The sequence below is a fragment of the Astyanax mexicanus genome, chromosome 18, assembly GCF_023375975.1.
Source record: "Astyanax mexicanus isolate ESR-SI-001 chromosome 18, AstMex3_surface, whole genome shotgun sequence".
NCBI lineage: Eukaryota > Metazoa > Chordata > Actinopteri > Characiformes > Acestrorhamphidae > Astyanax > Astyanax mexicanus.
In genome coordinates, this window is record NC_064425.1 from 6,057,891 (window position 1) to 6,085,848 (window position 27,958).

The 27,958-nt window shown below is 37.2% G+C and overlaps 1 protein-coding gene across 1 annotated transcript; it reads left to right on the top strand.

Moving 5' to 3' along the window:
- The first annotated feature begins 1,568 nt into the window (after window positions 1-1,568).
- On the top strand, window positions 1,569-27,948 carry LOC103037193 (POU class 2 homeobox associating factor 1). The gene is made up of 5 exons (XM_022674419.2): window positions 1,569-1,712; window positions 18,934-19,049; window positions 25,642-25,684; window positions 27,162-27,451; window positions 27,548-27,948. The coding sequence occupies exons 1-5, from the start codon at window positions 1,697-1,699 to the stop codon at window positions 27,875-27,877; spliced, it is 795 nt and encodes a 264-aa protein (XP_022530140.2). The 5' UTR covers window positions 1,569-1,696; the 3' UTR covers window positions 27,878-27,948.
- Window positions 27,949-27,958: the final 10 nt, after the last annotated feature.

Consider the following 27,958-nt stretch of genomic DNA (forward strand, 5'->3'; position numbering starts at 1 on the left):
AGATTTAAAAACCCTCAATTTTTTTAGAGTGTAAATTATTATTTAGTAATTTTACTGCAGAAAAAAGTATTCTGTATCACCTACACCTGTAGCCTGTATGCAGGACACGGCATGTTAAGGGGTTAAGTGATAAATGTACTATGCTGGATGCTGTGTCAATACTGTCTTGTTCCTGGTCTTGATCGTCTGTTATTTTGCTCTTTTTAAGCCGGGCCTTGGGTTTGTTGGTGCTAAATTAAAATTGAGAAGAGCTGGGACAGGAAACACGGTGATGATCAGATGGTCAGTGAACCTTAAACTCTGAGCAGGTGCTTCCTTTTCGATACTGATAAATCCACTGGCCTGGCAGTTTCAGCTCAGCTCCAAAACTCTCACAAACGTAATTTGGGCAGCAGATTCAAACAACTCATGATCATTTTAAATCATACAATATGTTAAATAGATTTCCATGTTCTCAACTTCTATAAAAAAGTTGGGATACTCTGAAAAATGTGTAAAATGAATGTGAATAATAACAAACTGCAATGAATCGTAATTCTCATAGACCCACACTTCATTCAGAGTATAACATAAACACAAATCAGATATCAGTTTAAAGTGAGACATTTTATACTTTTTCCATTTCTTGAAAAGCATTGACTCATTTAGAAATGAAAAAAAATTAAAAAACCCAAAAATCAGTGTCTCAGAAAATTTACTTTTGGCAGTGTGGGCAGTGTGCCAAGTCCTGCTGGAAAATAAAATCCGCATCTCCATAAAAGTTGTTTTGAGCAGAGGGAAGCATGAAGTGCTGTAAGATTTTGACTTTAGACTTGATAATAAAACACAGTGGATCAACACCAGCAGATGACATGTCTCCCTCTGTCCAAACCATCACTGATTGGTGGAAACTTCACACTAGACCTCGAGCAGCTTGGACTGTGTGTCTCTCCACTCTTCCTCCAGACTCTGCTCCCTTCGTTTAAAAATGAAATGTAAAATTTACTGATGATCAGTGATGGTTTGGAGACACTGTTTTTTGGGGGTTTTCATTGTCTGTAAGCCATAATCATAATCATCAACAATGAAAGAAAAAACACTTAAAATAGATCACTGTGTTTAATACATCTATATAATATATGAGTTTCACATTTTGAACCTGAGGTCTAGTGTGAAGTTTTTTTCACAATCAGTGATGGTTTGGAGAGACATGTCTGTCATCTGCTGGTGTTGATCCACTGTGTTAAATCAAGTCCAATGGTGCCATGGTGGCAGTAGCCACAGCACTGCCCAGCTTTACTACTGCTGTCACTTCTTATTCAGTAGATAAATCAAATCACTGTGATAGACCTGCTTACAACTGGTCTGGATAAAAAACATTTCAGATTTCCTAAAGCTAGAATACTGTGTAAGTTCTTGAGTCCTTATTAAAATTAAACAATGTTGAGTTTGGTCTGAATGCTGTAATGTGTTTAATGTTACGCTAAAGATCTCAGCACTCTTAAAAAAGGACAGCACAAGACATTTAAATTAAGTGGGAAACTGGTGCTTCTGCATCTTGGTGACATCACTTGAAACTGCATTGCTGCAGCTTTTATAAAGCAGCTCACTCAAGCAATCGATGCTGAATTCTGAGGCGAGCGTGCGCACATTCGGAAAGAAAATCTGAATGCTTACACAATAACCAAATCTTTTTTTGTTTTTTGCAAATCAGAGTATGCACATGGGAAAATGTAAGTACAATTTATGATTACATATTTACTGCAAAAGAGAAAAGATTAAATGCAAATTTTGGGCAGTTTTAAAACACTTTTTAAAGCCAAAAAACTTAAAAATAGGTAAATATGTTTATTTATTCTACAAAAGTACATTTAAACAAAATATTGAGATATAAAGGCATATTTTTAGCTAAAGAAAAATTCACACTGTTTTAATTTCTTATTATATATCTACTAGAGACAGATTATATCTGTCCAGTATCATTTATTTTACTTTAATACTTTAATCCTGGATATATGGAGATATTTGGAGTGCATTATTATTAGTATCGTGACATTCTGGATCAAAATTCTGGTAAAATTCTTGTATTTTTTCTTGTATTTTTTAATATCTCAGTTAGGGGTGTGCCACATCATATCGTATGCAATTATTTATTTAAATTTTCATTTTGTTGCAGAAGTGTATTCTTGAAATTTAATTCAGTGTTTTTCAGTTTTGGTGTTATATGGCCAAGAGTATCATTATCGTGAAAACAGCATTAAAAATAATGTTGATAATGTGTTAAAGCACTTCAGAATTTGGTATTTCATAAACAATTCTATTTAAAAATGACATGGGTTATGTAAATGAATCTAAAATCTTGGTGCAGGTTTGATTGGTTAGACACCAAATCTAACCAATATAGGTTCTTGATCTTGATGTTAATTTTTAATATTCAAAAATTCATTAAAGCTTTGTAGCTATTGGTGGCATCGTGCCGGACACAATTCTATATACTTAATTTTACTTTTTATTTTATTATAGAAATTTAGTTTGCAAATTTTTGAACACTGATTGCAAACATTTGATATTTAGTATAAACAGTGATGGGAATAACGGCGTTGAAATAAATGGGGACAAGTAACACAAAAGTAACGCAATAGTTACTTTTACTGGTAACTAGTTACTTTTATAGTGGAGTAACTTAGTTACTTTTTGGGAGAAGTAACTAGTAACTGTAATTAATTACTTTTTCAAAGTATTGTGCCCAACACTGAGTATAAAGGAGAATTTCTGACTTGAACAACCAATGATTTATGAAGAAAAATTATGAAAATGATCAGAAAAGCCCAACATTTTTCATATCACTGTTTTTTATCACTTTATTAAAACATTCCATAACCAGTTTTTTTTTTTTTAGCCCATATTCATTTCATTGCTTGTTCCTACAGCACCCAGATGGTCAGCTGGTGCTGCTTGTTTTATTTCCAGCAGTAATAATTAACCCTGTGCAGTTGTGGAAGTGGTTATATTCAGTTTGTCTGGATCACGCAGGCGTGGTAATGCGCCGTGTTTTATTGTGGTGTGATAATAAAACCGTGAGTAGTGATGAGCTTATCGTTTGAGAGTCCTCTCGCTCTCGGCGGAGGTGTTAAACACCCTGCAGAGCAGTCCTGCTCTGGAGGGGTGAGGGGTGGATGGGGGGAGGTTGGTGGTTTAATCTTGGTATGCAAAACAGCACAATTGTCTCTCTTCTGCATAAAAAAAAGAAGTCTTCACAGCTGCAGAGCTTCCTCTTTTTGAACCCCCTGAAATCCTGCTGTGCTTGTATTGTGCCGCCAGACTGCAGTTATTCAGAGCTACTGTTGACCCACAACTTACAGAGCTTTAGTTTGGTGGTTTGCTTGTTTTTTAAGGTGACTGGATTTAAAAACGTTAAATTACATGTATTATTTTTTGTGATTTCCAAGGCAGTTCTGCGCTCAACTGTGATTTCCACCATGATTTCTTCATAGAAATGCACAACCACAAATCAAAAATGAAAAAAATATATATAATAATCTATTAACATGCATGGACCCATATAAGAGCTACAGGTGTCTGCAGTAAAATAATTTAAAATATTTACACTCTAAAACTTTACGGGCTGCTATTCTAACTTTAAATCTCCTTCAGGACACTTGAAGAAGCTGCCTTCATTAATAATTCCAGATCAGTAACAGGAGTCAACACAAATTCTGCATGTTTGAAAATAGACATAAAAAAACGAAAGTAAAGGTTTGGAGACATAAACTGTTTGATTTGTGTTCATTTAAAAAAATATATTGATTTTAAAATTAAGTTCAAGAAAGAGCCAATTAAAAAAAAAAGGTTTTGTTCTTAAGGGCTTTATTTTTTTCTCTTACATTACTTTTACTTTTATACTTTTAAGTAGTTTTGAATCCAGTACTTTTTTAAACACTTTTACTTAAAGAGTAAAAAGCTTGAGTTGATACTTCTTCAACTTCTACAGAAGTATTTTAAACCCCAGTATCTATACTTTTGGCTTATTTTGTCACTGACTGAATTCTTCCACCATTCCAAATTTATTGCAACCATCCTAATATACACATACATTAGGGGTGTCACGATTCCGATACTTTCGATACGCGGACATTGTGACTGCTCAAAGAGCTGCCCTTTCTCCAGAGAATGTGGACATTCTCATCTTCTTAAAGAAAAACTTGAACATATAAAAATAACAGTTGTTTTGTCTAGCCTCAAATATGTTAATAGTTTTGGTACCTTAAGGAGCATCTTTCTCTCAGATAAAGTTAATAATATATCTTTATTAAAGAAAAAAACTTGTCATTCTCAGGGACCGAAAAAGTCTTAAAGTCTTATTTTTAATGTTTAACTGTTATAGTAGGATAGAGTTCAGTTTGTTAAGGCTCTAATTGTTCTATTATTTTGTACATGACTGTTCCTGTATGTTTTTATTATTTATTTTGTTATGTTGCACATTGCTGTTTTAATAGTGCACACTGCTGCTACCAAAAAAAGCCACTAGATGGCATTACATATATATCTTAATTAAATTATTTAAATTTGAGCATTAGTGCCTAATGTGGTGTATTACAGATCACTTGAATCACTTTGCATCACTTATATCAAGCCCACCTTTTAAAATAAGATATTGTAAATTGGATGAATCAAACCAATGACTGACCATAGACTAATCTAAAACTAGCATAGGCCTCTCTGCTGTTAGAAAAAGAAAAAAGAAAAATCGAGAATTTAATCGAATCGTGATCTTAAAATCGGAAATAAAATCGAATCGAGGATTTAGAGAATCGTCACAACCCTAATATACACGCACAACCACAAATCAAAAAAGCCAATTTAGGAAAAATGCACAGTGTTTCTTACATTTCATTTGGCTTTTATTTAAGTGCAGACAATAATAACCCAAGATATTATATTGTTGTGTGTTATGTTGTAGTGTTTAACACAGCTTTACTAAAGCAATCCCTTGCCCATGTGGTTCTATCAGCAAGAGGAGGTAACAGGGATTCTTAGGCTTAGACTTCCCAATTCCTTGAATAGTTTAATGATATTAAGGGATGTATAGGGAAAAATACATACATCTCTTCAAATCATTATTTAAGGTTCCTTAAACTCTTTTGTGGATACTGCTTTTGCACCAAATCAAATGAATGTCCTCTATATCAACTTTTTATGAAATTTAATCGCAGAATTCTGGAATGGATGTACAGTTCTGTAAAAAAAAATTGAGACCACTTAAAATGATGAGTTTCTTTGATTTTACCAAATTGAAAACCTCTGGAATATAATCAAGAGGAAGATATATGATCACAAGCCATCAAACCAAACTGAACTGCCTGAATTTTTACACCAGGAGTAAAGCAGCATAAAGTTATCCAAAAGCAGTGTGTAAGACTGGTGGAGGAGAACATGATGCCAAGATGCATGAAAAAAAAAACTGTGATTAAAAACCAGGGTTATTCCACCAAATATTGATTTCTGAACTCTTAAAACTCTTTAAGAATATGATCTTGTTTTCTTTGCATTATTTGAGGTCTGAAGGCTCTGCATCTTTTTTGTTATTTCAGCCATTTCTCATTTTCTGCAAATAAATGCTCTAAATGAGAATATTTTTACTTGTAATTTGGGAGAATTGTTGTCTGTAGTTTATAGAATAAAATGTTCATTTTACTCAAAGATAAACCTATAAATAACAAAATCAATCAGAGAAACTGATTCAGAAACTGAAGTGCTCTCTTCATTTTTATCCAGAGTTTTCTTTTACTTATTTTTTATATTTGTGTTTTTCATGCTGTCCCAAACTTCTGGGTGTTAGTCTAAAAGTGCTATAGCACACTTAAAGTGTAGGAGTGGGAGATAGGAGAAGGTTGTGTTGAGTTTGTTTATTTTTCCTGGTCGGTTATTAAGTGATTTATGCAGTTTTTCTGTGTGGTCTGAACTCTTACTGAAATTCCTTCAGTTTCATTAGAGAGAAAGATAAGCAGTGGTCTTGCCTTGTGCACTACCTATTAAGTCAGTGATGGATGTTCAGTCAGTGCAATAACAAGATTTTCTACAGAAATTCAGTTTAATAATACTGTATATACATGGCAAAAAAATATATATTTACAAAAACAAGAAAAATGCATTTAAACATTGAGAAATATGTGCTTATACACACTAAAAAAACAGCTTGGTACCATTTAATCAGTCAAAAGGTACATACGTATCACACATATCACAATTCTGTATCACTGTGCTAATAAACAATATACAGCTCTGGAAAAATTAAGAGAGCACTTCAGTTTCTGAATCAGTTTCTCTGATTTTCTTATTTATAGGTTTATGTTTGAGTAAATTAACATTGTTGTTTTATTCTATAAACTACAGACAACATTTCTCCCAAATTCTAAATAAAAATATTGTCATTTAGAGCATTTATTTGCAGAAAATGAGAAATGGCTCAAAAAAACAAACAAACAAAAAAACAGATGCAGAGCTTTCAGACCTCAAATAATGCAAAAAAAAAGTTCATATTTATAAAGTTTTAAGAGTTCAGAAATCAATATTTATTGGAATAAATCTGTTAAACACAGTTTTCATACATCTTGGCTTGTTCTCCTCCACCAGTCTTACACACTGCTTTTGGATAACTTTATGCTGCTTTACTCCTGGTGCAAAAAAATCAAGCAGTTCAGTTTGGTTTGATGGTTTGTGATCATCCAGCTTCCTCTTGATTATATTCCAGAGGTTTTCAATTTGGTAAAATTAAAAACAAATCATAATTTTTAATTAGTCTCTTATTTTTTCCAGAGATGTATATTTTAATTATATATTTTTCCTTTTTAAAGCCAGACAATTTTGGATCATCACATTCTTGATACATATTCAGATAATGGTAATGTTTAAAATCTTTAAAACCTTTACTAGTACAAAAAGACTGAAACTGAAAGGTCCTCTATTGGACCTTAATATAAGGTGCAGCTCTATTTTTCTTAGTGTGTATTGATAAACTGATGTATGGTATATGGTATTGTATATTAATGCCAATTGTGTGAGCTAGGATTTTTTTAATAAGAAAAAATAATCTAAAATTACACATTTGGACACAAGAACCTGAACAACCTGACTGGTGACTTTTTGCTTATTTTGAGATTGGATAAAAGGTGAAATAAAAAAGTGCACTCATATTTATAAATGTTCTTATAACATTGTGCTTCATCAGAGATGCCAAGTATCTAAGTATAAATATTTTGTTACCTTATTAAAGTAGAAATGTTGGTTTTCTGTACTTTACTGGAGTAATTATTTTTCAGCTTCTACTCCTTAAATTTTAAAAATAGCCTTGTTACTACTATTTCATTTCAGCTCGTTTTCATTCCGGCTTCTTATCGTTCAATAAAACCCCTATCCAGATAAATCTCTCCATCCAGATAGAGTGAATCTGATTGTTATTGGATGTATAAGAGAAGTATAAACGTATACCATTCCCACTCCCTATTGGTTTATACTGTGATCCATCACACCTCATCACCACATCACACTCCAGTAAGAACATAGCAGATGTATGTAGTCTAGTATGAAGATGATCCGTGCAGAGACTCAAGAGAACTCCAGATAAACTCCTGTGCAACTAATCTTTATTTTGAGATTTCATAAAAGGTGAAATAAAAAAGTGAGACTTCCAAAAATAAGCAAAACAATCTTAGACATTTAATGCTTGATAAGACACAATTCTTACGATAGAAAAAAATAAGATTTATTGTCTTGAAAATGAGTTTTCAATTTTACTTGTTTAGATTTTATTTGGTGGACGTTTAACCTCCTCAATAGGGGAACAAATAAATTCCTTAAGGAACATTTTAGGGTTCTTCAGTTTGAAACTATTGAGTGCTTTTAAGAACCTTTAAAAACTTATTTGAGGTTCCTTAAAGCAAATTGGAAAAAAAAAGGTCACACTAATATTTGGTTGAACCGTCTTTAGCTTTGATTGCAGCTTTACACATTCACTGTGTCATTGTTTCAATAAGCTTTTGCAGTGTCACAAGATTTATTTCAATCCAGTGTTGCTGGATTCATTTTTCACCAAGATCTTGCAGCAGCATTGATGATGGTAGAGTCTGACCACTGCACAAAGCAGCTCTTCTCCATCCAGCACATCCCAAAGATTCTCAGTGAGGTTAAGATCTGGACTCTGTGGTGAACTCTCTCTCAATCCATGTGTGAAAATGATAAAATGATGATTTCATGCTCCCTGAACCCTGAACTCTTTCACAATTCCAGCACCATGAATCCTGGTATTGTCATTTTGGAATATGAAGAAAAATAAATCCATTGATGGAATAACCTGGTCTATATTCAGTATATTCAGGTAGAGTCAGCTGAACTCATTCTTTCAGCACATACTGTTGCTGAACCTAAACCTGCAGACCAACTGCAGCATCAACCAACCAACCCCACATCATTTACTTACTTACATCCAGGTGGAGAGTGTTTTTTTTTTTTTGGTCAGGCAGTGTGTGTTATTGTAGTGCTTTTGTGTATTATTTCTAATTACTGTAACTGTTGTTATTTCAGGTGTAGCTTTAGTTTCTGGTCAATCTTTGTTTATGTGCTGCTTTCTTAGCCCCGACTTACTTGTAAAAGAGTTTTTTTCATATATATCAATTTGGCAACCCTGATTAAATAAAGGTAAATAAAATAAAATAAACAATAGTATGCTGCATAGTGTTTTTAGCCTTCAGGCAGTGTCACGTCAGCTACAGCGGATCTTTGATCTTTGCTGATTTGACAGTGAAAAACTGAGTTTAAGCCGTTGTTGGGCTGGAGAACGTGACAGGTGGTTCTTATCATCATGATGGATTACATTCATGAGAAGACAACATCAGTACGAGCTAGAACAGTGAAGAACATGTAAATATCTTAAACATTTATCAGAAGAAAACTGTACATCGCATGAGAGTGTGCACCACTGTACAAGAACAGCTAACAGTCTTTGATTACTAGAATGTTCTCTGAAGGTTGCGATTAACGTTCTTAGAATGTTCACTCTGTCTGGATGTTGTCTGGATGTTCTCAGAATGTTTTTATTTGACGTTTTTAAACATATTGATACAGTTGTTGCAACGTCACTTGTGTCACTTGTGTCAATGTATCAATTTTCATTTTAAAGAATGTTACTTTTTTTTCCCATTTTCTCCCCAATTTACACGGCCAATTACCCAACCCACTCATTAGGACTCCCCCTATCACTAGTAATGCCCCAACACACCAGGAGGATGAAGACTAGCACATGTTTCCTCCGATACATGTGAAGTCAGCCACTGTTTCTTTTTGAACTGATGCTGATGCAGCATTACAGAGTAGCATCACAGCGCTAACGCTGGGAGGAAAGCGCAGCGGCTCGGTTCCAGTACATCAGCTCACAGACGCCCTGTGCTGCAGACATCACCATAGGAGTGATGTGGGGATAGCGCGCCATCTACCCACCCGGAGGGAGCAAGGCCAATTGTGTTCCCTCTGAGCGCCGAACATTTACATAATGTTGGTGTTTGACTAGGTGGGAATGTCGTGCAAATCATTATTATGTCACACATTTCCAGAATGTTCCTGGAACATTATTTAGCAACATGACAGGCTAACCTTCCTGAAACCTTTTCTAAATATTTATAAATGTTCTTATAACATTGTGCTTCATCAGAGATGCCAAGTATAAATATTTTGTTACCTTATTAAAGTAGAAATGTTGGTTATCTGTACTTTACTGGAGTAATTATTTTTCAGCTTCTACTCCTTAAATTTTAAAAATATCCTCGTTACTCCTATTTCATTTCAGCTCGTTTTCATTCCGGCTTCTCATCGTTCAATAAAACCCGTATCCAGATAAATCTCTCCATCCAGATGGAGTGAATCTGATTGTTATTGGATGTATAAGAGAAGTATAAACATATACCGTTCCGACACCCTATTGGTTTATACTGTGATCCATCACACCTGCACACGCCCCCCCCCACCCCACACATTCCAGTAAGAACATAGCAGATGTATGTAGTCTAGTATGAAGATGATCCTTGCAGAGACTCAAGAGAACTCCAGACAAACTCCAGTCCAACTAAACTTTAACTTTAATATATTTACATTCTACTAAATAAAATACATTATTTTGCAATCAGCATATATGCAGCTGAAACATTAGGGAACAGCCTAGTGCATCCCAAATTATATTATCAACATTAACATTTTAATATTTTAACATTATAGTCATTATGGCTTTTAGAAAAATGTGTTTTGGGGAGGCTGGGTGTAGCGCACTATAGAACTATAGGACTATAGGGCGTGGCCTAAGCTTCTGTTCTTAATGGCTTTATTTTTTCCCCTTACATTACTTTTACTTTTATACTTTAAGTAGTTTTTAATCCAGTACTTTTTTAAACACTTTTACTTAAAGAGTAAAAAGCTTGAGTTGATACTTCTTCAACTTCTACAGAAGTATTTTAAACACTAGTATCTTTACTTCTACCTACAGAGTAATGAATGTGACTTTTATCACCTTTGTGCTTCTTGGGGTATTTCGCCACCATTCCAAATTTATTGCAATCATCCTAATATACACAATATTATACATAATATTCAACTTGAAATGCCTTTTATTAGGCAGTTGTAAAGTATTATATATTATATAAATATCAAATATTTTAGTTTAATGCATTCAATTCTAGGGAGGATAGTCCTGCATGTGCAGTCCAGACAGAAAACAGTGGATTTGCAGTCGGTGACCAGACCAATAAATCAGAAAGATTTAAATCATTAAATAATAAAAAAAATCACTTTAATCTCACTCTCGACATGTTTAGATTAATAGGATAAAGGTGCTTGCACACTGCACGCGGTAGGTGCGGCGCGGTACGCTGACCCCCATAGGATTCAATAGTGTCTAGAGCGGTAGAGCGGTGCGTCGCTGCCGCGGAGCAGAGCGGAAAGCGGCGCGTTTCCCCGCCCATAACCACGCCTCCACCGCGCTACCGCTTACCGCGGGCAAAGTTCAACATGGTTCAACTTTGACCTCGCGGCAAGCGGTACCTCGGCAGAAAACGCATGACGTGAACTCACGCGACTAGAGAGAAACTGTAGTCCAAACAACAATAAACGTGCGCGAGAGACTAATAATAGCGATTAGTGAATCCCCTCAGCTGTACATCACTTCCCTACACTCATATAGAGATAACAGGAGGAAGAGAAGAATCAGAGCTTTGTTCTGAGGCTGAGAAACATACAGATCCACAGAGGCTGTAGAGACTCAAAACTACAAAACACCGCTCACAGAGGTGATGGGTTTTAGAAAACTCCGCCTATTATCAGCAGGAGACGCTTGGCGTCAGCAGCAGCGCAACGCACCCGCAACTGACCAGCGTAGAGCAGAGCGGCAGCACAGCGGAATGCCGCGCGGCATACCGCGTTCAGTGTGCAAGCACCTTAAGAAGTAGCTACAGTGTTTTAATTACCAGAGTAATATTTCTGCAGGGCATCAGTGATCTACATAACCCACATCTGAAGGCTTCTGAAGGCTTTGATCTTATAATAAAGAATTTGCTGTTTGAATAAGAAAGTAATTTAACTGATTAATATAGAGATAAAATAGGCCTTTCCCACCATGTCAGTGTAAATCTCTTTCTTTGGATGGTCTATTAGAGATGTCTCATAGATGCTTAACTAACATCCAGCTTACAGTTGCAAGAAAAAGTATGTGAAACCTTTGGGATTGCTTGGATTTCTGCATAAATTGGTCATTAAATGTGTTCTGATCTTCATCTAAGTCACAACAATAGACAAACACAGTCTGCTTAAACTAATACCACATAAATCATTATATGTTTGCGTGGTTTTATTGAACACAACATGTTAAGCTTCACAGTAAGGGGGAAAAAAGTATGTGAACTTTTAGAACCCCTAGACTAATGGCTTTTCTAAGAGCTAATTGGAGGCAGGATGTGATTAGATTAAAGGATGTGTTGGTTAAAGCTGCCCTGCCCTATAAAAAACACACACACACACACCAGTTTTGAGTTTGCTGTTCTTAAGAAGCATTGCTTAATGTGAATCATGCCTCTCAGCACAAAAGATCAAGCTCTCAGAAGACCTACGTTCAAGAATCGTTGACTTGCTTGAAGCTGGAAAAGGTTACAAAAGTATCTCTAAAAGCCTTGATGTTCATGTGTCCCTGGTAAGACAGACAGTCTGCATATTATAAAAGACATTTTGCAGGAAAACTTAAGACCGTCTGTCCTCCAAACTGTCTGAAACTCAAGAGAGGACGGATGATGCAACAGGTGGTTTTAGTTTAAGCAGACTGTGTTTGTCTATTGTTGTGACTTAGATGAAGATCAGAACACATTAAATGACCAATTTATGCAGAAATCCAATTAATCCCAAAGGGTTCACATACTTTTTCTTGCAACTGTATGTTCAAATGCATGTCTATTAAATGCAACTGAACTCTAAAGTGAATGCAAATGTCTCTCTATTGAATGAAACCCTACACCCAGCTCTAAACCAATTTCTAATCTTAACATTTTAGAGTTTGGTTCAGGGTTAGATTGAGGTTTTAGATTAAGGTTTGGTTTAGGGTTAGGTTTTAGAGTTGATTCATGGTATAGGTGTAGGTGTAGGTTTACTGTAGGTTCTGTTTAGATTCATTTGCATTCAACTAAGAGTTAAATTGCATTTAATAGGAATTCAGTTAAATGTTAATTGAGTATGTATAAGTCATCTGTTATGGACCATCTAAAGAAGTCTCAATAGGAATCATCAGTATCAACAAATAAAAAGAATCGCATCAACTGAGTCAGTGCATGAATCAGATTGAACGAGTTCCTAGAAAACGAGTTCTAATTTAACCCATAAATGTAGTAGCTAAATCCCCGCTAGCCACCACCCAGAATTCTGCTTCAACTGTGCTTTGCATAGACAAGCCCCAAGGACTTAAAAAAGTCTATAAAAACCCGCCCATCCTGCAGCCTAACTGCAGCCAATTTTGCTCCAGCTCTCCACCTTAATTAGCACTTGCCTCTTGGCGGTGGTGCCCCCAATCTGAGGTCACGACTCTACTGTGCCTCGACTGTTCATTCGGCCTCCTTCACCACACAGGAACCTTCTTAAGGTGAACGTAGCTTGGGGCAGTGGCTCATCCTGCAGGGGGTTCATTACCTTTTATGAGAGGGTAATATCAGTACTTCCAGAACAGTGAATAACTGTATATATTGTGGTGAATAATCAAGGCTCAAGACCTGATGAAGCAGCTCACAGCATACTCTGCAGCGGCCACGTTCTCTCTTATTGAGGTTATTTATTTATGGGGGTTTGTGTTGATGTAGTATAATATACATGGGTTGGACAATAAAACTGAAAAACTTGTCATCATTTTAGTGTGGGAGGTTTCATGGCTAAATTGGAGCAGCCTGGTGGCCAATCTTCATTAATTGCACATTGCACCAGTAAGAGCAGAGTGTGAAGGTTCAATTAGCAGGGTAAGAGCACAGTTCTGCTTTAAATATTGCAATGCACACTATAACATTATGGGTGACATACCAGAGTTCAAAAGAGGACAAATTGTTGGTACACGTCTTGCTGGTGCATCTGTGACCAAGACAGCAAGTCTTTGTGATGCATCAAGAGCCACGGTATCCAGGGTAATGTCGGCACCAATACCACCAAGAAGGACTGACCACATCCAACAGGATTAACTGTGGACTCTGTAAGAGGAAGCTGTCTGAAAGGGATGTTCGGGTGCTAACCCGGATTGTATCCAAAAAACATAAAACCACGGCTGAACAAATCACGCAGAATTTAATGTGCACCTCAACTCCTGTTTCCACCAGAACTGTCCGTCACCACAATAAATTATTGTGGTCTTAAACCAGGTGTTTCAGCTTCATTGTCCAATCCCTGTTAGTGGAATTCTACTGGTGGACCCTCAGTCCCTCTCCTGATGTTTAGAGTTAAAGTTGAAAGTTTAGAGGGTGGAGTAGCATCTTCATTGGTGAGCCATCATTTTATATCTATTTAAAATGCTAGTAGTCCAAGGGGCTAACCCTAATCCATGTCTTAGAAGCTGTTCTTAATGTTAAATAATTGTGAAAAAGTTAACCAAATGCTTTAAATAAATAAATTAATGATAAAATTTGGGAAAAGTGGGACTCTCCTGATGTTAGCTTACAGGTTGGATAAGGGTCTCCACTGGTGAGCGAACCTTTTATGAGAGAACTACTACTGTATATTGCACCCGTGAAAAAAAAGCAACTGTACCTGCTGGTCCTATGAGGACAGTGTCAGGGCTCATCAGCATATACAGTATTATTCTGTGAACAATGTCCTTGTTTGGCCATCAGACATTAAGGACGGTATTAGTCCCTGTCTTTGTTTCTATATTGATCTTGCCTGATGGTGGAGGGAAAGGAGCATTTTTCGCTCTTGATCTGTTACAGGGCTGCTGTGATAATAATTAGTTATCTGCATTTATAAACTGCTGATTATTAATGCTCTGGTGTTACAGTTAGGTAAGACAGTGTCCAAATTTTGCCGTAGTGATGGCATCGCCGACGGTGCTGAAAAAACATCAAATCAAAGTTATGATGCAGAATGTAATTGTATTATCTAACTGTACCACTAGAGCGTTAATAATCAGCAGGTTATCAATGTAGATAACTAAGTATCATCACAGCAGCCCTGTAAGAGATCAAGAGCAAAAAAATTCTACTTTCCCTTTAAGCTTTTTGTCTTAGTGCGCATAAAAATCATTTGCTCAAATTAAAGAAATCGTGAGCACGGATTAAAGAAATCGTGAACACGGATTAAAGAAATCGTGAGCACGGATTAAAGAAATCGTGAGCACGGATTAAAGAAATCGTGAGCACGAATTAAAGAAATCGTGAGCACAAATTAAAGAAATCGTGAGCACGGATTAAAGAATTCGTGAGCACGGATTAAAGAAATCGTGAGCACGGATTAAAGAAACCGTGAGCACGGATTAAAGAAATCGTGAGCGCGGATTAAAGAAATCGTGAGCACGGATTAAAGAAATCATGAGCACGGATTAAAGAAATCGTGAGCACGGATTAAAGAAATCACGAGCACGGATTAAAGAAATCGTGAGCACGGATTAAAGAAATCGTGAGCACGGATTAAAGAAATCGTGAGCACGGATTAAAGAAAGCGTGAGCACGGATTAAAGAAATCGTGAGCACGGATTAAAGAAATCGTGAGCACGGATTAAAGAAATCATGAGCACGGATTAAAGAAATCATGAGCACGGATTAAAGAAAGCGTGAGCACGGATTAAAGAAAGCGTGAGCACGGATTAAAGAAATCGTGAGCACGGATTAAAGAAATCGTGAGCTCGAATTAAAGAAATCGTGAACACGGATTAAAGAAAGCGTGAGCACGGATTAAAGAAATCGTGAGCACGAATTAAAGAAATCGTGAGCACGGATTAAAGAAATCGTGAACACGGATTAAAGAAATCACGAGCACGGATTAAAGAAATCGTGAGCACGGATTAAAGAAATCGTGAGCACGGATTAAAGAAATCGTGAGCACGGATTAAAGAAATCGTGAGCACGAATTAAAGAAATCGTGAGCACGGATTAAAGAAATCGTGAGCACGGATTAAAGAAATCGTGAGCACTAACTGCTATATTCTTCTTTTTCTTTTTTTTAATCCACGGCCCCTCCCAGCCTCCGTAGGTATCTGCTTGTCTGATGAATAAAACTACAATCTCAACACATAAAAAATATATTAAAAAATGGTCTTACATTAAGCTCCGGTTCTCACAGCACTACATGATTGCATGATTGCTTAAGGAGGTCAATATTGACCAACTAAGATTCTTCCTAAGGGTGGGAAAGTGTGACTTTTACTACTGCAGGAAATAGTGCTCAAACAGTACAGTTCTCAAACAGTGACTCATGGAGTGATTGCATTTTAAATCACTACCAAGAATCGCTTGATTAAATATGAATGCTGAGTACAGGTGCACCCTCTCTTACGCTCATGTAGTGAATGAAGAAAGGATGGAAATCCCTTTTCTTTAATGCTTCAAAAAACTTTTCTCACATTTGCTCTTTAGATTCATTAATCATCAAATAAACTCCCTCCTAAACACACACGGCGTCTCCTGCCCAGCCGCTGCAGAATTCCCTTATCAGTGTTGTTGTTGTTGCTGATTGGCTGTCTGGCTCAGTAGCCAGTACTTCATTATATCCTGTGGGAGGACTCGATAAGTCCTGAACGATGTCTCGTCTGCAGTGTGAGGTAAAAAATTTATCACGTAGTTTAGAATACATATCACAAGTACAGGACGATAAAGTCAAGCTAACCTAAATGAACTGTGGCGGCTATTTTTCAGTTGTGTAAACACATCAAGTTTGGGCTAACCCATGAAAAACTGTATCAGCAGGTCAGACTAACACTCCTCACTGTCATGGCTACTGTTTCTCATGAGTTACAGCACTGTGTAGAAGTTTTATACGCCTGAACGTAGAATTTAAAACCAATATGAGTGTCCTTGCCTGTAAAAATTCATGCAAATAAAGGGGAATTACAAAACTTCCAAACTCACTGTTTCTGCATGACTTAGTTATAATTATAATGTAAACATTTTTTTCTGTGAATAATGTCCTTGTTTGGCCATCAGACATTAAGGACGATATTAGTCCCTGTCTTGGTCCCTGTATTGATCTTGCCTGATGGTGGAGGGAAAGGAGCATTTTTCGCTCCTGATCTGTTACAGGGCTGCTGTGATAATAATTAGTTATCTGCATTTATAACCTGCTGATTATTAATGCTCGACTGTTACAGATAATAGCAGTGGTGGTGTTTTCGACGGTGCTATGAAAACCATATCAAATCAAAGTTATAATGCAGTGTGAAATTGTATTATATAACTGTAACATTAGAGCATTAATAATCAGCAGGTTATAAATGTAGATAACTAGTTATCATCACAGCAGCCCTGTAACAGATCAAGAACTAAAAACGCTACTTTCCCTTTAAGCTTTTTGTCTTAGTGCACATAAAAATAATTGTAGAATGTAAAAATAAATGTAGAATTTAAAACCAATATGAGTGTCCCTGCCTGTAAAAATTCATGCAAATAAAGGGGAATTACAAAACTCCCAAACTCACTCTTTCTGCATGACTTAATTATAATGTAAACATTTAGTGTTTAGTGTGAGTCATTTAGTGTGAATGGGTTTGAAATGCTTCAAATTGTTCAACAGAGATAAAAGCAGACATATAAAAAAACAATTAACACTTCTTAAAGCCTAGTTTTAAGTGCATTTTAGGACGTTTTCATCTCAGACGTTAAAATGTAGATTTACAATTATTTTTACCCTGCCACTGTGATCGAAACCTGGTCATGCAGCTCGCCATCAGTTGCCAGAGCCCTGAGAGAGCACAACTGGCCTTGCTCTCTCTGGGTGGGGACAGTAGTTGGTGCTCTTTCCCCTCATCACTCCTAGGGTGATGTTGATCAGCACAAGGCTGCGCCTGTGAGCTGATGTATCAGAACAGAGTCGCTGCGCTTTCCTCCGAGCGTTAGACATCACTAGTGACGGGGATGTACAGCTGAGTAGCAGCTGAATGGGTGGGACAATTGCGCAAAAAAAATATATATATAAATCTTGATTCGTGACTGATAATGAATGTGTATACTAAGTAATAATTGGTGTAAATGTAAATACTTTTGATACCTTTGCAACAGGATCAAAGGACTATCCTTATCAGATATATGCTATCTTCAGCTTGACAGATATTTTCAGCTTAAATTGAATTGGGATCCACTAAAATCTTGTATTTATCAGGTTTCAGATTTAAAGAGTAAAATGATATTATGAAACCAGAGAGAGGATAAAACTATTACAATCTTTTAACCTCTTGAAATGCCTTGTCCTGTATACAGGCTACAGTTGTAGGTGATACAAAACCCCTTTTTCTCTGCAGAAAATTAACTGATTTATACTCTAAAAATTTGAGGAATTTGAAATCTCTGCCTGTTTTTTCTTCTACTCCACGTAATAATAATTCCAGATTAGTAACAGGAATCAACCCAAAACCTGCAATAGACCTAAAAACTAGTCAAACATAATGAAACTTAAGGTTTGGAGGATGTGAACTGTTTGATTTGTATTCAGGAAAATATCAATTTTAAAATGAAGTTAAAAAAAAAAAACACGCTGTCAGTCTGCCCATTCAGGACAATTGTTCTCCTAAAGACTCCACTTCCCAGCATTCTTAGCCCTTGAACTACAATGATTTGACAGAGTCAGAGTGCAGTGTTCAGCCTCTCCCTCTTTCTGATTGCTCATTTCCCACACCTGTTTGCAGTTATATAAATAGCCCCTTGTTCTTTTGGTTCTCTGCCGAATATTATCTAGTTTACTAGCACTGTTACAACGCGTTTTCTTGGCTTTTTTTTTTACCTTTTTTTTATCCACCCTTTTTCGCTTTTAGTTTACAGTCTTACTGTCTTGTCTAGTCCTGTAGTTCTGCTGTTGATCTTTCTTTACCGACCTTGCTTTCCTCTCTGACTACTTTCTTGCCTTATCCTTTTACTCCTGATTGTTTACTCGTGTACCAACTGTGCTTCTGGCTCACTATGTTCTGGTATGTTGTTGTTTATTGCTGCCCTGTTGTTCATTAGTTGTACTGTGTACACCAATCCCTTTGGGATCTGTGTTAACAATAAACCTGTGTTTCCTAATCAGCACTTGTCTCACCTTGTCCTGGCCCTGGTGACAATTTACTATTAGCATATTTACTCTTTTGTCATATTTTCTATGACAATTACAATTATGCTTTTTTAAAAATAATGTTTCTTATCACACATGAACGCTTTTTATGCAATGCTTGAATAGAAATCCTTTTTATTATTTTTATTTTTATTTTTTTCACAGCACTGTCAGAGCAGACTGCATCTAAACCGTATCAGGGTGTCCGAGTTAAAGACCCCGTCAAAGAACTCCTGCGCAGGAAGAGAGGAACTACAGCCAGAACTGTGCCCCCAACAGCGGTGAGAAAACAACCATCCACACACTCTTACACACACACACACTCTTACACACGTGTATACACATTCACACGCAAACACACCCACCATTCACACACACACACACACACACACACACGCACACACACACACACATTTAGTCCTTCCAGCCCTTTTCTTTTTCTCTTCTGTTCTATTACTGCAGGTCTCTACACGTTTTAATGCCTTATCAGATGGCCTGCTCTCGTCTCATTAATGAAAGTGAGGTAAAAGAGCATTTTGAGATATGAAAGAGAATGGAGCTAATCCATGGATTAGACTGCGTTCAGGTGATAAAGACTGGCTGTTTGTTTAGTGTCAGATTGACTGCATTATCTGCCGGGCTTAAAGAAGTCACACGCACAAAAGAGGCATTTTTGTCCGTGGTGTTTGCACACTCCGGGACGTGCCCTGTTTGCTTCCCGGCTGGACACCGGCTCTGTTTGGTGGGGAACTAATAGAGGAAGGCGGCCAACAAACCAGCCAAACTCCAGGGGGATTTTATCCTTATATAATCCAGGTGTTTTTCCGTGTCAGTTAAACCATTCCCCCGTCTTGCTGCAGGGCATCAGGCCTATGCAAATCACTCAGTGGCCTTGCCAAAGAGCTTGCCTACCAACCTCATAATTATACCTGACAACATGTGAAAACATAAATATAGTCCAACCTGGTGCTCGATACCAACCATCTCAGCTCCATATAAAAAAAAAGTGAGAGTGGAGAGCTCCCACTCTGTACTGTTCAGCACCAGCCCTCTTCGATCGGCTTTCAATATTCTGATTGTTTCTCATCCGAGAGATCTGTATCTCTGCCAACATCAGACTGACTGTTCACCAGGAAAAAAAACCTCCTGACTAACATTAAGGACATTAGAAGAACGTTTAGCAACTTTTTAAAAGGTTCCAGGAAGACTAGCTTATATATAACACTACAGAATAATGGTTTGCATCACATAACGTTCCATTTCCAACATCGTGAAAATGTTAACAGTCAATTTAAAAGTGTTTAAAAAAAGGTACTAAAAACATCTAGAAACCGTGAGCGATTTAACATTCTAAGAACAATTCAAGAAAACATTCAACTCTTTTATGAACAAAATCCCATTGTTACATGCCTAAGAATATTGGGCATTATCATTGGAAACATAAGTGTTATGTGCAAAATAGCAAAATTGACGAAATGCAAGATAAATAATTTGTAAAATCTGCTTTTTAAAGAAGATACAGTAAAAAATGTGCAGTGCACGTTAAGTGTATCTCTGTATCTCTGCCAACATCAGACTGACTGTTCACCAGGAAAAAAAACCTCCTGACTAACATTAAAGACATTAGAAGAACGTTTAGCAACTTTTTTAAAAGGTTCCAGGAAGACTAGCCTATATATAACACTAAAGAATAATGGTTTGCATGACATATCGTTCCATTTCCAACATCATGGAAATGTTAACAGTAATTTTAAAAGTGTTTAAAAAAAGGTACTAAAAACATCTAGAAACATTGAAAGATTGTACATTCTAAGAACGTTTGAGAAAACATTCTATGTTCTAAAATTTGTTAGCTGGGCTGAATTTTTTTTTAATGAACAAAATTATTTTGGTACATGCTTAAGAAGATTGGGCTTTAGCACTGAAAACATAAGTGGTATGTACAAAAACGCAAAATTGATGAAATGCTCATCTCGGGTATGCGAGTTAAAATATGTTTTCTAAATCTGCTTTTAAAAGAAGATTTTGTGATCGGCTTTCAGCATTCTGATTGTTTCTCATCCGAGAGATCTGTATCTCTGCCAACAGCAGACTGACTGTTCACCAGGGAAAAAAACCTCCTGACTAACATTAAGGACATTAGAAGAACGTTTAGCAACTTTTTGAAAAGGTTCCAGGAAGATTAGCTTATATATAACACTACAGAATAATGGTTTGCATCCCATAACGAACACTAACATCATGAAAATGTTAACAGAACATTCAACAAAAAGCAAAAAATTTAAACATTGACAGAAAATAACGTTAAAAGCATTAACTTTTAAAAGTATTAAATAAAAAAGGTTCTAAAACATCTAGAAACCTTTACAGATTAAGAACTTCTAAGAACGTTTAAGAAAACATTCTACTTTCTAAAGTTTGTTGGGCTCACTGTTGTCCCATTGGCACATTATGCTTTTTTCATTTCCTCTTTTTAAACTGCTGCTGATGCAGCATTGCCGAGTAGCATCACAGCGCATTTGGAGGAAAGCACAGCGACTCGGTTCTGATACACCAGCTCACAGACGCAGCCTTGTGCTGATCCACATCACCCTAGGAATGATGAGGTGAAAGGGCACCATCTACTGTACCCACCCAGAGAGAGCAAGGCCAGTTGTGCTCTCTCACTGGTCTCAGGACCACTGTTAATATATATGTGCTACATGTGTGATAATGTATGTTGTTATGGTTTCCTTATTGTGATTTCTCCATGAAGATTAAGTTTGTGCATGCAGTTGGAATGGTGCATAACCTCCTTGAAAAAATGAAACTTCTGTGCAGGTTTTTTCGCAATCATATTAAGGGCTTTGATTTGCCTTTCTTACCAGCATATACACCATTCCCACTAAGCTGCCATTACTGAATAACAGTCTATTCTGTATAAACGGCAAGCTAAAATTGATAATTATTATTTAATATTGTGGTTTGGGCTTATTTATTTTATTGAGGTAGATCCACTGGCTGTTCAACCTCCTGGTGTTAGTGCGGAGGGTGAATAAGGGCTCTACCAGTTGGCTGTAATTTTATTAGAGAACCACTCCTTGTTGCAGTTATTGTTTTATCTCTTTTCTGGTTTAAATAAAGTAGTTAAATAGGATTATGGTTTGGATAACTGGTTGATGGTACCATAGGTTTTATATTGCTTCTGTTTATTTTGTTTAGGGTAGAACCCTATTGTTTCAGCTCAGATTTTCCTTCTTCTTCTTCTTCTTCTTCTTCTTCTTCTCATTATTATTATTATTATTATTATTATTATTATTATTACTATACTTTTTCTCCTGAAAAAGCCTAAACCGTAACTCGTACAGGCATGAAACCTGGTAGGTAGTTGTAGTATTAGTGCATCTCAGAGGACAACAAAAATGGCACCGATTGGTCGATTGGTCGACACTACAAACAAGGAAAGTTCATTTTTCACATTTTGCTTAATAACTCCAAAACCATAAGACCTACATTCAAAACTCTTTTTTGCTGGATTCCTTGGGTCAATACCTTCAACATTCCAATTTGGACTTTGCACTTTCGCCCACTTAGATGTTTTGCCAATTTTCACAATATTGTGGTGGCTCTGGGTTGTGTGTGTGGCTGCCTGCAGGCATGTTTCTGTTCTCCTGTGTGCGAGGATGACAGGGGTGGGGCATCTCCCTTGGGAGGGGTTATGCAGAGAGGGTGGGCACCACTCTGGATCTGCCATCTGGGAGACACACAGCTGGGTTGGTGGCCTTTGGGCTATTTGAGCTCTGTGGTTATGGTTTAACTCTCCTAGTCTTGTTGAAGACTGTGAGTGAGTGGCAAGCTGGTTCAATAAAAGGAGCTGTTGAGCATTCAGCATGAGTCTCACAGGTCTTCCTTCCTCTTCCACGCCACAATATGCAAAACATACTTTTGCAAACTAGACCTAGAAATTTTGACCTATCCTTCCTGACATGTTTGGCATTAAAATACTCAACTTTTGATAATCTCTAAATCACACATCACCTCCTATGTTCTATGAGGCACAATTGTGCCGCTGATTCATTTCCTTTTTTGTTTTAGCTAAAGGTTTTGTTTCTTTAGTTTCTTCCTCTTATTATATATGATACATTAAACACAGCACATTTAGATATACTGTATGTGTATAGAATATCCAGACAGCTTCTCAGACATCCCAAGTTGCAAAAGTTGATTTCAGGGAGGTTAAACGCACCCCCCCCCCCCCCCCCATGCATACGCCATGATCTGCTTTCTCTCACTCACTGAACAAATCCCGTCCGGGAGGGGGGAAAAACACTGCCCGCCTACACTAAAAACTGATTGGCTGTCTCACAGACTCTTTGCAAAGAACAGGCCAATCAGAACCCTCTCTGTTTTCTCTCTCTCCTTCCCACACGTGATTAGAGAAAAAAAGTCTGTGGCCTGTGTGCGCATTTGGGGCACTCGTTCTGAATTCCGGGAGATTATATGTGATTCGCGGGCATCAGGGAGCCGCTACCGAAATGCGGGAGACTCCCGCAGCTTTAGGGAGACTTGGTTTGTCTGGCTTCTCCTCCTACTAGAGCACTCTATTCTTCAACAAAACCACTTGAAACACAAAGCGATCCATCACAGCGCAAGAAATGTCAGGCAGTTAACTTATATATGCCATGCTGCTGCCAATACTCTTCAGACATGACAGTAGAAGGTACAGTACAGTAGGCTGTTTTGGCACAGCTGCACAATAAACACAGAAATACAGATGTTGCAGAGTGTTTATTGTTATAATGTGGTTATAATGTGTTGAGCTGATGTTTGTGGTGGCTCTGTTCCACTTTTCACTTTCCGTCTCTCATCCACTGTAGCTCATTAAAGCAACCCATCATTATCTCACAGAGCTTTAGCAATGGAGGTCCATAGACAACTGTTTTGAACACAACATGTAATGGTTTTACCTGCCAATAACTGATATCTGCTGCAGTATAAATGTCTGTGTGTGGTTGCTGGCCTACAACACCATGGTCCTGGTAATGCTGTTTAATATGCATCAGTTTTATTACCTCATCAGCCAAGAAATATGAACCATCATGGTTCTATGCATATAAACACAAAAGGTTAATTTTAGTGGTCTCAATTGATAAAAAAAATTTAATCTGGTTAATCACAACAATATTCTGTGATTAACTTCAATTAGGAAATGTAAAATGCAATTATATGTATTTTAGTTGTGTCAATTACAATACTAGTATATACAGCTCTGGAAAAAAATTAATAGACCACTTCGGTTTCTGAATCAAATTTTCTGTTTTTTTTTTTTTATTATTATTTATAGGTATATGTTTGAGTAAAATGAACATTGTTGTTTTATTCAATAAACTACAGACAACATTTCTCCCAAATTCCAAATAAAAATATTGTCATTTAGAGCATTTATTTGCAGAAAAGGAGAAATGGCTGAAAAACAAAACAAGATGCAGAGCTTTCAGACCTCAAATAATGCAAAGAAAACAAGTTCATATTCATAAAGTTTTAAGAGTTCAGAAATCAATATGGTGGAATAACCCTGTTTTTTAATCACAGTTTTCATGCATCTTGGCATCATGTTCTTCTCCACCAGTCTTACACACTGCTTTTGGATAATTTTATGCCTTTACTCCTGGTGCAAGAATACAAGCAGTTCAGTTTGGTTTGATGGCTTGTGATCATCCATCTTCCTCTTGATTATATTCCAGAGGTTTTTAATTTGTTAAAATCAAAGAAACTCATTATTAGAGCTGTAAGAAAAAGGCAACATGGGGCGCTGGAATAAAGAATGCATGACAAATTTGATAGAAGAAACTTATTTTTTTACTTTATGGTAAACTTCTCAGCTTGGTTGTAAGGATTTCTGAATTAGATCTTAATTAGCTGAGTATAACAGAGGGTTTTCACACCTGTAGTTGTAATTTCTAGTTTCTATGATCCGGTTCAGTTTTTGAGTTTAATTGGAGCGTTTCTCCCTCCCTTTGGTTTGGTTTCACACAGGCATAAAAACCTAAACGCACCAAAACAAAATGCACACCAATAAACCACGTGAGCACATCTCCTCTGATTGGTCAAAGCTGTCTGGCGCAGGAGCAAGAAAGTAAATATAGTGAGTAGATTCTGTGTTTCAGCCTGTATATCTGTGCAGTGTGAAGCTGCTTTAACACAGAACTGTGACAATTTGCCACTGTGCTTTTAAACACAGTGTTTTCAATGGGAGGTGCAGCACAGAGTCCTGGGGCTGTGAGCAGTGTATGCTGCACATTACTGCATGTGTAAACAGCATGGAGCAGCAGAGACAGCCTTTGTTGATAGCAGTATATTATCTATCTAATATATCAGATTAAACTGTGCTAGTTTTATCAGCAGTTTAGCTCAATTAAATGGGAGTATATTTGATAGCTGGGTCGGATTGAGACCAGATCACGTTCTCACCACAAGCGAACCACTCCAGAAAAAACATCTGGAATATTACAGCAAAAGTTTTACTTCGCATTAAGAAAAAAATTATAACGTGTTACTGATTCCAAGTTATTTGCACGTGTTAACACTTTAACACTGACTGTCCTAATTCATTTACATATAAACCTGTGTTGAACCCTCTTTTTAAGAGTTGCAGATTTGCCTAAGACTTATATTGGTTTGCAAGAAGATTAACCCCCACAAAACTCCAGCTATTTCCTCATGTAAAGCAATTTTCCTGTTACCTCAGGGGAAATTGTCCCACTACTCTCATTTCCTTGTTCCTAAAAAGCTTTTATTGTGAATACTCAAAACTGGTTCTGCATGTATTTGCGATAATGTTCATATTCTGTGTTTTAGAGTAAAAGATTGTTCTTTCTTTACAATCCTTAACAGGTTGTGGTTCCCAATAACTCCCTGCCATCATACGCACATGCTGGTGAGTAATACAATACTGAATTCTTCAAATAAAAGTGACAGTTTTTGACTCACTTTAAGGGTGTGAGTAAAAATTACCAATAAAAAATTACTCGTAATTGAATTATGCTATACACCAATTATTGGTTTAGAAATGCCTCTTTATTCTTTTAAAAACCTTTTTAAAACTTGTACCAACCACTATTTAACATGTTATGTGGCATAGTTCCATATCCTCCCCATCAAAATGGTGTGACATAATTTCCGTTTTAAATTAATTGTCTTTTTGTGTTCATTTATCACCATTCTCTCACTGAAATACCCAACATGTACAACTCCACTTCCAAAAATGTTGAGGTGCTGTGTGAAATGTAAATGGATGTAAATCGAATAGATCATTTTTTATTAACAATAAAACATATAAGAAACTGAGACATCTTACCATTATTTAAAGAACATTCATTATTATTATTTGTCATTATGAAACAGAAATTTCAGAAAAATGTTCCTTAATCCTACCATCTACAGTACATAATATTACCAAAATGTTCTGAGAATTTAAAGAAACAAGGCTAATGGTCAGTATTGGATGCTGGTGATCTTTGGGCCCTCAGGTGACACTGCATTAAGTACTGGAAATCCCTTCATGGACTCCAGAAGAAGCCACTTCCATACATAGCCATATGATGTCAACACCATTCAGAAACACGTTTTTTGTCTTCTTTTGCCCAAAGCTTGTTAAAAAATTTTAATCATCCAACCACTAAACAATTTCCTTTTTAGTTCAATCAATTTAGAATTAGTTTTGGATCAGAGAAAATGATGGTGTTTCTGAATAATGTTGACATACGACTTCTTCTTTGCATGATACAGCTTTAACTTGCTGTCCAATGAACAAGTATCTCCAAACCAGCAAATGTACAGGAGAGAGATAAAACCTTTTTAACTTTTAATGGAAATTGTTGTAAAAAAAGAGTTTATTTCAGGTCATTTTGGTGATATGTAAAAAATGGCCACACTTTATTAAGGTGTGGGAACGAGATCCTAAGGCATGGGAACGAGATCATTAAGGCATGGGAACGAGATCTTTAATGTGTGGCCATGTGTTAATTAAATCGTAGCTATTAAAGCAAGCAGCTCCCGATCTCCATTTTCTTTAAAAAGAATATCTGCCGATTAAAAGAGCTTTAATGTTTTAATGAGCTTTATTATTCTCCAGCTAGATTTAATGAACTTGTCGTGGCCATGTCTTAATGATCTCGTTCCCACGCATTAGGATCTTGTTCCCACACCTTAATAAGGTGTGGCGCTGTATTTTTCTGTTTTTTTTTTTTTTTACACATAATGTCACCTTAGGGTCTATTGGTCCATTCATCAGGAAATTTTGACACAGTGTAAGGGACAGATTGTGATTTCTGAAAACAGTTATTCATTATGGCCGGAGGGCCTGTTTAGAAATGTGTGTTCTTCTCATGCTATGCTGTGATTTATCTTGGAAGGGTCTTCTTGTTTCCCGGGGACAAACCAGAGTATCCTGAACGAGTCGACGGTAGATATCGGAGCTCTGTCCTCGGGCTGGGTCAGTCAGTCCAGCAGCTCTGCAGCTTTCCAGCCTCTGGGTCACTGGGCTCCTCCTGAGTACCTCCACCATGATCCCACCGCCACCATCCCCACACTCCCCTCCCTCACCACAGACATGTACGTCCAGCCTGTGTGTCCCAGCTACACCGTGGTGGGCCCGTCCTCCATGCTCACGCTAACTCACACTCCTCTGTTCACCAACCTCGGGGTAAGACTTAACCTGACACTGAACTCTTCTGAACGTCTTTTAAAGCCTCTAAAGTCTTTATCTCCATCTTCCATCTCCCACTGCTCTCTGTTTCAGACCATAAGCCCCTCCAGCTCAGCTCTGCCTCAGGTGGAGGTTCCTGACAGCTCACTGGCTTATATTCCCTGGGCCCAGCCCCTGTCCACGCTCACCGGCCCGGTAATGCAGCGCCCTCCCTGCCCTCAAACTGTTAACGCCCCCCAGCTTCTCCCCCTGCCCGTACCCCTGCCCCCTGTACCCGCACCCATACCCCAATCAGAGCCCCAGCAGGTGGAGCCAACCTCAGCCTCAGAGGGTACTCTAGCTTTGGAGAAACTTCTGGAAGACGAGGAGGAGGATAAAGAATCGTACGCTTGCAGTCCTTCCCTGTTCACACAAGACATTTAGGAAGCTCTTGACGCATTTTAACAGTTTTAAGAGTTTTAATTTTCTATATCTTTGCAATAAATTCAAGGTGTGTCCTCAATT

Bases quoted from the DNA above. Each gene is read 5' to 3' on its own strand.
- LOC103037193 (XM_022674419.2), top strand. The intron at 25,685-27,161 runs GTGAGTAATACA...TTATCTTGGAAG, and splicing joins GCCATCATACGCACATGCTG to GGTCTTCTTGTTTCCCGGGG. The intron at 27,452-27,547 runs GTAAGACTTAAC...TCTCTGTTTCAG, and splicing joins CTCTGTTCACCAACCTCGGG to ACCATAAGCCCCTCCAGCTC.